General features: G+C 34.5%; 1 protein-coding gene across 3 annotated transcripts in view; it reads left to right on the top strand.

Annotated features, from left to right (window-relative positions):
* Positions 1 to 13,653, top strand: part of LOC149771180 (uncharacterized) — an 87,247-nt gene that overhangs the window by 50,107 nt on the left and 23,487 nt on the right. For all 3 annotated transcript variants that reach the window (XM_089948777.1, XM_089948776.1, XM_089948774.1), the window contains one exon: positions 8,569 to 10,547. In XM_089948777.1, coding sequence (XP_089804903.1) covers positions 8,569 to 10,547 — 1,979 coding nt within the window. The remainder of the gene's footprint in view (positions 1 to 8,568; positions 10,548 to 13,653) is intronic.

Here is a 13,653-nt window from a genome sequence, read left to right as displayed (position 1 = left end):
ATACAGTCTGGTCTTGTAAATCTGACTTCAATGCTCGGAAAGTAACATCCAGTCCATGATACAGTCTGGTCTTGTAAATCTGACTTTAATGCTTGGAAAGTAACATGGAATCCCTGATACAGTCTGGTCTTGTAAATCTGACTTAAGTGCTCAGAAAGTAACATCCAGTCCATGATACGGTCTGGTCTTGTAAGTCTGACTTCATTGCTCAGAAAGTAACATGCAATCCTTGATACAGTCTGGTTTTGTAAACCTGATACTAATGCTTGGAAAGTAACATGCAATCCATGATACAGTCTGGTCTTGTAAATCTGACTTTAATGCTTGGAAAGTAACATCCAGTCCATGATACAGTCTGTTCTTGTAAATCTAACTTTAATGCTTGGAAAGTAACATGCAATCCATGATACAGTCAGGTCTTGTAAATCTGACTTTAATGCTTGGAAAGTAACATCCAGTCCATGATACAGTCTAGTCTTTTAAGTCTGACTTAAGTGCTTGGAAAGTAGTATCCAGTCCATGATACAGTCTGTTCTGACTTTAATGCTTGGAAAGTAACATTCAATCCATGATACAGTCTGGTCTTGTAAGTCTGACTTCAGTACTTGGAAAGTAGTATCCAGTCCATGATATGGTCTGGTCTTGTAAGTCAGAATTCAATTCTTGGAAAGTGACATCCAGTCCATGATACAGTCTGGTCTGAATTCAATTCTTGGAAATGACATCCAATCCATGATACAGTCTGGTCTGAATTCAGTTCTTGGAAATGACATCCAGTCCATGATATAGTCTGGTCTGACTTTAATGCATGGAAAGTGACATCCAGTCCATGATACAGTATGGTCTTGTAAGTCTGACTTTCATGTATCAAATTATTCATAGGCTGGAACAATTTAATAAATATCAGTTAAACTTAGATTGGTTCATTTGACAAAAAGTTTAAGATCATGTGGCTGAAAGGCCTTGTGAACTTATGGTATTGCCCTACATCCAAAATGTGTTGTCATTGTCTAAGGTAAGACCATCCATCAACAATTGTTTGTTACCACTTAAGAACTTATACATCTGAGCTAGTTTTGATACAGCTTGGAATAGGGGTTTATATCTTAAAATACCAGACAAGTTTAATACAAATTCATGCACATAAATGAAGTGATCTTTCACCTGTTTGGCTGACATTTTTACCACTTTAAAGGCCAAATTTCTAATATGGTCTTGACAAAAAAATTTGGAATATTAGCTGATAAGATGAAAATCTCTTACTGGCCTCATTGTCACTCTGAAAGCTTTATTTCTGATGCAATTTTGTTTTGCCTTGGTAAATTTGTCAAGCATTCTGATTGGATCGATTTTTTCGGCTGCATCCAATCAGATAGCAGAGTGATAGGTATAATGTCTCAGTTAACTACATGCCTAGTGTTGATGTTTAATGAAGATGATGCAGCTGACATTAGCCCCAGGGTCATTCTTGAAGCCCCAAATACTTAATCCCTGAATAATGCCTTGAGGCTACTAAGAAAACAGTGATTTACTGTCAGCAAGCAAGGGATGATTTAATCACCAAATGCAAGACTGGTATATGACTATCAGTCTTACAATGGCTTACAAACACTGATAGAAATTTGAAAATGTACCTATAACTGGCTCCTGGTATGTAAAAGAACATTTCACTTGCATTTTAGTAGACTTGGAAGAAGAAGGAAAACAGATCATACATATGATTTAATCATGTAGTGTTAAAAATGGAATTAAAAGTGAGTCTTTAAAAATTGGAATTAAAAGTGAGTCTTTTTAAAGACTTGCAATGCGTTGTTGCTGCTTCCCAATAAGGTCACTAGCAGATGATATTCTGCCCATTTTATCTGGACGATGGGCAATCTGGCAGTTTCTGCTATATATGACCAACAAAACTGACCAATCTGAACAAGACACACTGAAGCAAAATCAGCTTAAATAAATTACAAATATAGATATGAACAGAAGGCTTGATTTGCATTCTGTGTATGTATGTATGTACGTATGTACGTACATACATACGTATGTATCTATCTATCTATGTATGTACGTATGTATGTATGTATGTATGTATGTATGTATGTATGTATGTATGTATGTATGTTTTGTAATAGTATCTTGAGATTCAATGAATTTACTTCACTTCCAAACACCATATAAACTCAATGGTAACTCTGCCAGCATACCTCAAATATGGCTGCTGATGACATCATTCTGGATCTATCTGTTGTTTAAAACAGACCGTTTCAGGTGAATGGATCTGGGTTAACAGCCAGCACCACCATACTTTGGCTTCATAATACACTGCTTGTTTTCAGTAAATCATCATTCGCTTCAACTATATATCTGTCTGTCGGTCTATATGTATGTATGTATGTATGTATGTATGTATGTATGTATGTAAGTATGTATGTTTGTCTGTCTGTCTATCTGTATGTATGTATGTATGTATGTATGTATGTGTGTATGTCTGTGTGCATGTATGTATGTGTGTATGTATGTATGTACGTACGTACATATGTATGTATGTATGTATGTATGTAAGTATGTAAGTATGTATATTTTGTAATAGTATCTTGAGATTCAATGAATTTATTTCAACTTCCAAACACCATATAAACTCAATGGTAAATCTGCCAGCATACCTCAAATATGGCTGCTGATGACATCATTCTGGATCTATCTATTGTTTAAAACAGAAAAAACAGACTGTTTCAAGTGAATGGATCTGGGTTAACAGCCAGCACCACCATACTTTGGCTTCATAATACACTGCTTGTTTTCAGTAAATCATCATTCACTTCAACTATATATATATCTGTCTGTCTGTCTATCTGTATGTATGTAAGTATGTATGTGTGTGTGTATGTCTGTGTGTATGTATGTATGTATGTATGTATGTTTTTTAATAGTATCTTGAGATTCAATGAATTTATTTCAACTTCCAAACACCATATAAGCTCAGTGGTAAATCTGCCAGCATACCTCAAATATGGCTGCTGATGACATCATTCTGGATATATCTATTGTTTAAAACAGACTTTTTCAGGTGAATGGATCTGGGTTAACAGCCAGCACCACCATACTTTGGCTTCATAATACTCTGCTTGTTTTCAGTATATCATCATTCATTTCAACTATATATATATATCTGTCTGTCTGTCTATCTGTATGTATGTATGTATGTAGGTATGTATGTATGTATGTATGCATGCATGTTTGTCTGTCTGTCTATCTGTATGTATGTATGTATGTATGTATGTATGTGTGTATGTCTGTGTGCATGTATGTATGTATGTATGTATGTGTGTATGTATGTGCATACGTTCGTACGTATGTATGTATGTATGTATGTATGTATGTATGTATGTATGTATGTTTTGTAATAGTATCTTGAGATTCAATGAATTTATTTCAACTTCCAACACCATATAAACTCAATGGTAAATCTGCCAGCATACCTCAAATATGGCTGCTGATGACATCATTCTGGATCTATCTGTTGTTTAAAACAGACCGTTTCAGGTGAATGGATCTGGGTTAACAGCCAGCACCACCATACTTTGGCTTCATAATACACTGCTTGTTTTCAGTAAATCATCATTCACTTCAACTATATATATATCTGTCTGTCTGTCTATCTGTATGTATGTATGTATGTATGTATGTATGTATGTATGTGTGTATGTCTGTATGCATGTATGTATGTATGTATGTATGTGTGTGTGTATGTCTGTGTGCATGTATGTATGTATGTATGTATGTATGTATGTATATATGTATGCAGGGATGGTCCTGGCTTTTAAAAAGCTGTCGCCAAAAAAATCGCCAACCTCAATATTTTGTCGCCAATTTTCAAAAAGTGTCGCCAAAAAAAGTAGTGTACATTTTTCCAAGTGTTAATTTAGTCTATTAATGTAACAGGCAATGAAAATTACAAAAGATGGATTAGTTAATACTTTAATTACAACAAGCATTAACAAAATGTTACAAAGTGTTACATGAAGATCCGTCGCGATTTTAGGGCTGCCCACTTGTTGAATGCAGTTTCAGTGTCTAATTTTTCACATCTGTACATGCTGATTCTCATTAAATTCTCGAGAGATGAGATGCAGAGCTTATTTCTGATGTCATTTTTTATGAGGTTCATCTTACTGAATCCACGTTCACAGTCCTCAGTGCTGACAGGTGACACCAGTAGTCTCTCAGCAGCCCGCCCCCCCCCCCCATGGCTAGCTTCATAAAGCTTGTAGCGAATTGCTTCCTAAATCCCAAGAATGGTCACTGAATGCTGTATAAATTTTCTCGACAAGAAAAATAGGATCTCCATTCCCACGAATGAAACTTACGCGAGTCAACACCTGGCAATATTGGACCGTATATATAAGCATAAATTCACACCCAATTTAGGGATTCTTTCACTCCTGTATTTTGAGAAATAAATAATTATTATTAATTATGCAAAACTGTTCTTTTTTGCTATTTCTTGTTGCGGAGTTTAAGTCTCTGCAGCCGTAAATCAGGACTGATGGCAAAAGGAAAAGATCAATGAGTAAAATGCCGCACTGGCGACAGATGTAATTGTGATTTAGATTTTTTCCATTTGCTTTGTATTTATACACAGTAGTCAGTACTTCAAAGCTTATCAGTTTTCTATGAAGGTTCAGCAAAACTATTGTATTGGTATATGTATAAAAAAAACCAGAAGGATTAGCCATACAATTAATTGTATCTGTTCTATTCGCGTCTTGAGAAGTCGGTCAGTTGTAGGTATAGTGCGGTAGCATGATTGACTGTATCGCAGCATACAGTACTCAGCCCAGATGTCAGCATAAGCAGATTATGATGTAACAATGCACTGTAAAGATGGGGTTGTCAATAAGAACAAAGGATCGTTTGTGTAACAGATTGATTCCAATGCATTGCTTAGTCAAGTTTGTGGCTTCCTTTCGTTCTGCCTTTTAATTTATCCAGTCCAAATCATTGATTGTATGTACAAATTAAATAACCAAAAAGTATGTCGCCAAAAAAATCGCCAGATGGGATATTTTTGTCGCCAATAAGGAAAAAAAATCGCAATTTGCGACATTGGCGAAGCCCAGGACGATCCCTGTGTATGTATGTATGTATGTATGTCTATCTGTATGTATGTATGCATGCATGTTTGTCTGTCTATCTGTATGTATGTATGTGTGTATGTATGTGTGTATGTCTGTGCATGTATGTATGTATGTATGTGTGTATGTATGTATGTCTGTCTGTCTATCTGTATGTATGTATGTATGTTTGTCTGTCTTTCTATCTGTATGTATGTAAGTATGTATGTGTGTATGTCTGTGTGCATGTATGTATGTATGTATGCATGTATGACTGACTGACTGACTGACTGACTGACTTTATTTCCTCTTCAAAAGAGATTACATCAGATTAAACAAATTCAGGATAATACAAGATCATAAAATAGAAAAGAAAAGTGATAAAAATACAATAGTAATACTGTGTCAGCTACCATATTGACAAAACGAAATATCTCAATACCTGCAATTATGCAAATCTGCAATCATTTGGCTGAGCATGGCACTGATCTTTTAACAGTTGCTTGATGATGATAATATTTCAAAAAGTTAATATGTCTATAGTGGTATGTGCTTAACATTAAGTTCGAGATAGCAACGTAAATGAAATGAAAAACTTATAACAGTGTAATTCTATATGTAGTTTTTTTCTTCATATGACGCATGTATTTATGCATATATATACTTGTTTGTGCGTATGCATGCGTGTATGCATTTATCTATGACTGACTGTCTAAATGACTTAGTTACCTGTATGTATGTATGTAAGTATGTATGTGTGTATGTCTGTGTGCATGTATGTATGTATGTATGTATGTATGTATGTATGTATGTATGTATATATGTATGTTTTGTAATATATATATATAGGGAGAGAGAGAGAGATACTTACTAGTCATACTAGTCATGAAAGACAGATTGATATCCCACCCTCCTCTGTGCAGGCATCTACCTGGGCCGGTATATTTGGAAACTATGAAGATACTTCTTACCTTGTATAACTGTATATGACAGAATACACAAATGCAGCTTACATTAGCCCCTTGACCATCTTTTCACTTGGGAACTTCACTAACATTCTGAAGTTGGGGTGGTGATCAAAATTGGTAAAAGCCTTTGGATATTTGTTTTACCAAAACTTTCTCTACTTTGAGAACAACATCAGTATCATGGATGCTTTCATTGTAAAATAGAGTTAGGGTTTTGTACATGAGACTGGACTAGACTTTATTTAGTTGGCCTGGTTGATGTTATACCAGGGTCCTGTGTCTTTTATGTATTGACCATAGTGCATTGCACATCTCTGAACATGTATTGTTCTTGAAAACCATTGTTCCTCTCTCAACCTATAATATTAATTCTCTTGAAAACCACTGTGTATTTCTCAACATGTATTGCTACTTCTCTTGAAAACCACTGCATCTCTCAACATGTACTGTTACTTCTCTTGAAAACCACTGTGCATCTCTCAACATGTACTATTACTTCTGTGCATCTCTCAACATGTACTATTACTTCTTTTGAAAACCACTGTGCATCTCTCAACATGTACTATTACTTCTTTTGAAAACCACTGTGCATCTCTCAACATGTACTGTTACTTCTCTTGAAAACCACTGTGCATCTCTCAACATGTACTGTTACTTCTCTTGAAAACCACTGTGCATCTCTCAACATGTACTGTTACTTCTCTTGAAAACCACTGTGCATCTCTCAACCTATACTATTACTTTCTTTACTTCTCTTGAAAACCACTGTGCATCTCTCAACATGTACTATTACTTCTGTGCATCTCTCAACATGTACTATTACTTCTTTTGAAAACCACTGTGCATCTCTCAACATGTACTATTACTTCTTTTGAAAACCACTGTGCATCTCTCAACATGTACTGTTACTTCTCTTGAAAACCACTGTGCATCTCTCAACATGTACTGTTACTTCTCTTGAAAACCACTGTGCATCTCTCAACATGTACTGTTACTTCTCTTGAAAACCACTGTGCATCTCTCAACATGTACTGTTACTTCTCTTGAAAACCACTGTGCATCTCTCAACCTATACTATTACTTTCTTTACTTCTCTTGAAAACCACTATGCATCTCTCAACATGTACTATTACTTCTGTGCATCTCTCAACATGTACTATTACTTCTTTTGAAAACCACTGTGCATCTCTCAACATGTACTATTACTTCTTTTGAAAACCACTGTGCATCTCTCAACATGTACTGTTACTTCTCTTGAAAACCACTGTGCATCTCTCAACATGTACCGTTACTTCTCTTGAAAACCACTGTGCATGTCTCAAAATGTACTATTACTTCTCTTGAAAACCACTGTGCATCTCTCAACCTATACTATTACTTCTTTTGAAAACCACCGTGCATTTCTCAACATGTACAATTACTTGTCTTGAACAACACTTAATAGAATTTGACCAAATTGATATCAAAGTCAACTTTCAGTTTACCTGTCCTTTGATCTTATCATGGGAGGAATCATGTGCTTCACAAACAAAACAGGATTGGATTAAATTTGCCAAAAAGCATTGTGGTATCAATGCCTTTCAAATTTATATAAATAATACCAATTTATTATCAATTAAGGCTGCTGACATCAAAACAGAAGAGTTTTTAAACAACTTATAAATAATTGCTCAACAAAATTGGACCAAATTTGACAGAAAGCAGCCTGACCTCAAATCCAATATATTTTCCAACAGTGATGCCAATTTGTGATAAAATGTGGCAGCACTTATTGAAGATTAAATTGACTTGAAATTAATATTTTATTTGGTCATGGCACCCATTGCTTTCAATAATTATTGTATGTGTATTTCTATACATTTTTTGTGTCAATTGCTTCCATTTGACTGGATGAATTCAGGTCATATATCATCCCAAAATAAGTATTAACTTGAGGGTAGAAGGTTGTCATTTTGTGTGATTCAAGTTTTACTCTAGGGTTGCACATAGTAAGAATTTAATTGTGTTCATCATGTTTATATAATGTTTGCTTATTATATAGATATAATAACACCCCTGATTCTGATGGCATTGTGTAAGATTAAAGCATCTAAGTGATGTCATGGCATCATGTAAGATTAAAGCATCTAAGTGATGTCATAGCATCATGTGATGTGAGGCATCGGAATGCACTTCTATTGTGCTAATTTGGATATGTTTAAATATAAATGTTGCAATTTTAGTCTCATAATAAATTTTGCATAACTTTTTCACTTTTTCCGATGACAAGATTTGAAACTCATTGAACATTATCAGTCTTCACCAAAAATGCAAAAGATATAAATTATTTGATTTAGTTAGTTAATTCCATTTGAAGTCGGCACTTAAGAAAGTTTCTTTATGCAAGATTAATAAATAATACATGAAAAGGGTCCAAATTTGCATACTGATTTTTATCGGCAGTTTGCATTCCCACTATTTACATAAAATTTTTAACTTTTTATATACAGATATACCCAATGGCTCAGCAGACATAGTTCAGCCGAATTCAAGGGAAATAACTCCAACACCAAGGATGTTTGTCACAGAAATTAACTCAAAGTCAGAGAAAATTGATGCAGAATTGACAGGGCATTTGCAGAATGGTTCACCAGTGAAGAAAAATAATGAGGATGAATTCATTGCTGAGAAAAACAGCAGTGCTGAAATGGATCCCATTGACAGACCATCTTCTGTGGAAGGCACTAGTAATCGCAGTAAAAGTCCGTACAAGTCTGTTCGATTTGTGGAGGATGCACATAATAAAGAAATCAAACAGATGAAAAATGCAAAGATTGCGGAGCAGCAGCTAAAGTTGAGTCAGAAAAACTATTCTGATGACAACACTACACAATTAAAAGGATATGATGCCAAAAAAGATGATCTTAATATCATGGATTTAGATGAAAAGAAAAAGAAACCTATGATAAAAAAGGGGAATGTATCTTGTAAAGAGGATGCATGTAAAGAAAATGAGCACTGGGATAAAGATGATGATAATGATGATGATAAAGATAACAAAAAACCCAAAGATGGAAAAAGAACTGAGGACTCGGCTGTTGAGAAAGGGATGAACAATGGTTCCAGCAACAAGGGAGGTAACTCTGAGAACAAAATATCTGACTCTTCAGAAACAAAAGGTAAAAAAACAAGTATATTTACTTCAAAAGTGTCTCAAGGTGAAAATGATTCTCTTATGCAAAATTTAGAGAGAGCCAAGGTTCAACACTGTTCACGCTACAGCCAATCACAGGTCAGTGCTGACCTGCGTCCACTTCAGGTTCAAACTGTACTTCATGGGGATGCTGTACATAATGTAATTTGTGCTGAGAATCGAAGTAGATCACCCAGTCCAAACCGTCAGAACACTTCTAGAGTAAAGCTAAATAATTCTATGAAATCTTCTCATGAGAAAGAGCAGGAATTTCTCTTTTTTTCTCATAAAGACAGTGTAAAAAGTGAAGATTTTGATTATACTGTTTCTAGGCCAAAGGTAAAATTCCAGCTTCAGAATGATAAGAGTGAAGAATCCAAACCATCAATATTCTGGGAGAGTGATACGGGAGATGAGATACTGATAGGGGTTCGAGGTGATACTGATATAAATTTTGACACATTAGAATCTGAGCTTGAACTTCTTCAAACTAGTATTCAGAAGAATTTGTCTAAGGAGAAGGAACTTGATGAAGGTTTAGAGGTTGTAACACTAATAGAGGAAAATACAAAGAATGAAGAATCTAAATGTAAAATTTCTCCCAGAGCAGAATCTCCATTCATTGACAAATTAAACTTAGGTTTATCCAAGGACCTCAACAGTGACAGAGGTAGTACTTCCAATGTTGCTGTTGATTCAGTGAGGGATGGAGGGTATTCAGACCTGCTGATGCAGTACAGACAAAGATGTATCCAAAGTTGGGAGCACTGTGGGGAGATTTCTTCTCATTCCAATCAAGATGATGCCAAAATGAGACCCCAAAAAATGTCATCTGCTGGCATCATCAAACCCAAGAGGATATCATCTGCTGGCATTATCAGACCAAAGAGGGTATCATCTGCTAACTATGATAAACAGAGCAGAGACTCGGACACCAACCAAGATTCTGGAGCGAAGGATATAGGATCTTCACAGGGCTCACAGCAGGCTTCTTGCAGAAGTCAAAGGTCAGAAAATATTGGAGGAAGAAGTATGTCTTTGGATGAAGGGTGCCAGAGAAAGCATCAGTCCGTGGAAAGGGAAGTGCTTGACAGCGGTTTTGGAAGTGAGGATACACTCTCTGAAATGTCAGGGACAGTTACTGCAGTGTCAGATGTTCCTCATCTTAATCTTGGTAACCTTAGCAATGACCTTGATCTTGCCCAAAAAAGTGACCACAGGGGAAATGTGAATAGCCATGAAGGGCGGAACCTACTTGACATTGTCTGTGATCATCTACCCAATGCAGAGTCACAGGTTTGTTTTCTTGAGTGCATTGGCAGATAGAGAGGTTTAAGTATCAGTGTTTGGGGACTAGTGGTGTTAGTCAAAAGATTTAAGTGGTTTCTTGCAAAGTTTTCAACTTTTATTATCTTTGTTCATATAGAACTTAAATATGTATTTGAAAACCCCTCACAAGACTACTTGTGCCTGAATCCACTGTAAATGTGAAAATAACATATGCTTTACCACCTGCCATGATGATTTAATAGGAGGGATCTGAGGGCAAAAGTCCAATTAGTGCACTGCATATACATAAACATTACATTTTTATAATTGTTGTAATTTGATGTTTATCAAAATAATTTCATTTCCTTGCAATTTCTAAGGTTGCTGATTCTGGTTTATAGAGTATTATGTACATGTGATGTGGTAACTATATACAGTTCACTCTGAATATAGTAGTTCTTATTCATAATAATTAAAACTTACAGATAACATCCATTTTAAAGTTCATAGCATTAGTTACAAGAAGTTTCAGTTTCACTTTGAATTTTATTCATTCCTGAATTATAATAATAATAATAATAATAATATTGATGACGATTGTTGCATTATTGTCATAATTGCTATTTATTATTATTATTATTATTATTATTACTGTATTATTATTATTACTGTGTTATTATTAATATTATTAATAATAGTATTATTGTATCATCATCATTATCATCATTATTATTATTATTATTATTATTATTATTATTATTTTCACCATCATACTTATTATCATCAGGTGTCATTGTTAATAGTTTACTCCCTCAACTTGCTGTTCGAACTTAAAACTTACATAATGATCATTATAACAAAACCTAGTGGCAAAAAGCTGTAACAAATATAAATTTTAAAGAAACATATATAATCAAGTATTACTTAATGGATGGGAAAAATACCAGGTTATTTAGATTAAGTAATAGTGAACAAAAAGAAAGAATTGGATTTATTGAGAGATTTAAGTGCCAAAATGATTAACATAAACAGTATTTGATTTGTGAAATTGTGCTTGTGGTATTCAAGATTGGCAGTGGATATTATACCTAGAGGAATCTATTTTATTCAGTTTGGTTTTAACTGTTAGTGAACTGGATAATATATTCACACACACTTTACTACTTAAAGTCATGTAAAGTGATTCCTGCCTTTGATGTAGCATGCCTTTGGTTTCTGAGTGGTTATGGAAAACATGTACAAAACACGTTATTTTTATTTTTTCCTGTTTTGGAGAAAATAAGTAGGATTTTATGAGTGGGCTTTTCTTCATTTATAAATCCATAACTTTTAATATTGGAAAGTAAATTGCTATGATAAAAGTATAAAACCCTTACAAGAAAGGTTGTTACATTAACACTTCTTATCATAGTTTTTTTTAGTATTCCAATATACATCATTCAGCAGTTCCTCCATATATGGCACCCCCAGTGTGACATTATCCCTTTTATACAGTTGGTATGGATGCCATGCCATAATGCAATAGTAATACTACTGTGACATGATCCCTTTTATACAGTTGGTATTTATGCCATGGCATTATGCAATAGTAATACTATTATGACATGATCCCTTTTATACAGTTATGGATGCCTTGGTATTGTGCAATGGTGATACTATTGTGACATGATCCCTTTCATACAGTTAGTATAGATGCCATGGCATTATGCAATAGTAATACTATTTTGAAGTGTAAAGGGCTTGCTTATGAAATATTTACAGCTTGGATAGCAAACCTTTCCCCCTTGCTATTCATACTCTGTTTTTACTAAGAGATTGGTACCAGCACCCGATAAATATTCTCAAGTCCTTGCGCTTGCCTATGCGAAGAAGATAAAAAACAGTGATTCCCTTTATTGTCAATAATACTGCTATAGTATGGAAAAGCCTTCTTCATGCACTTCACCTGTAACTTATTTATTACAATAATTACCTCACAATTATGTTCTTGATTTACTGCTTCTCTGTTCTTCTTTCTCTAAGGATGATACACAACAGAATCCAGCTTCAGCTTTTATATATACTTGTACCACATGATATATCATGTTACCCAACAAGTCTATTCTTAACTGGACCATCACATTGTCAATATGGGGATACCTATCAAAACAGCCAACTTAAGGTGCAGGGGAAAATTGCTACACTATGTATAATGTACCCATTATGAAGTGGTCTCACATATAACAATATGGCTCACCTGGACTGAGTTATAACGAGGAATCTCCATCATTATTAAACATGGCACTGACACTTTCAAATCAACATTTCTTTGCCAGCATTAACTTTGAAGGGTCATCATTTTTTTGGCTTGGAGGTTTTTGATCCCTTTGTGCTTATGGCATACTGTCCATTCTCTTTTACTTAATATTTTTGTTTTACAAAAAATAGTAACAAACTTTATGATCTGACTAAAAGTAGTAACAAAGTATAGATCCACTGGCCATTTATATCCATTTTGTTTCAAGGGAGGCAACTCAGCTTTAGATAAATGATAAGCCCAGATAATAATTATCTTCCCTGTATTTTGTTACCACTGATGTTAATACTTCAAACAATAGCAGAAAGTTCTTTCAAAGGAGACCTTATTACTTTCTCAAATAATGTTTCAAATATTTATGTACATTCTCTAGTGACAAATAAGAAACAGGACATTTAGAAAATTATACTAAAGATTATATATAGCTGTTTGGTTCCAGTAATAAAATGGAAGATGAATAACAATATCTCTGTAAGCAAGTTCTTACATCTGATCCTATGTAAATTAAGATCACTTCAACCAATCCTATGTAAATTAAGATCACTTCAACCTTCCAAGCAATCCTATTTAAGTTAAGATCACTTCAACCCTCCAAGCAATCCTATGTAAATTAAGATCACTTCAACCCTCCAAGCAATCCTATTTAAATTAAGATCACTTCAACCCCCCAAGCAATCCTGTTTAAATTAAGATTACTTCAACCCTCCAAACAATCCTATTTAAATTAAGATCACTTCAACCCTCCAAGCAATCCTATTTAAATTAAGATCACTTCAACCCTCCAAGCAATCCTGTTTAAATTAAGATGACTTCAACCCACCAAGCAATCCTATGTAA

Source organism: Sinohyriopsis cumingii, unplaced genomic scaffold, assembly GCF_028554795.1.
Source record: "Sinohyriopsis cumingii isolate HCF-2022 unplaced genomic scaffold, ASM2855479v2 utg002078l, whole genome shotgun sequence".
NCBI classification, from domain to species: Eukaryota; Metazoa; Mollusca; class Bivalvia; order Unionida; family Unionidae; genus Sinohyriopsis; species Sinohyriopsis cumingii.
Note: the sequence above shows the minus strand (reverse complement) of the source record. Positions and strands in the feature narration are given on the sequence as shown.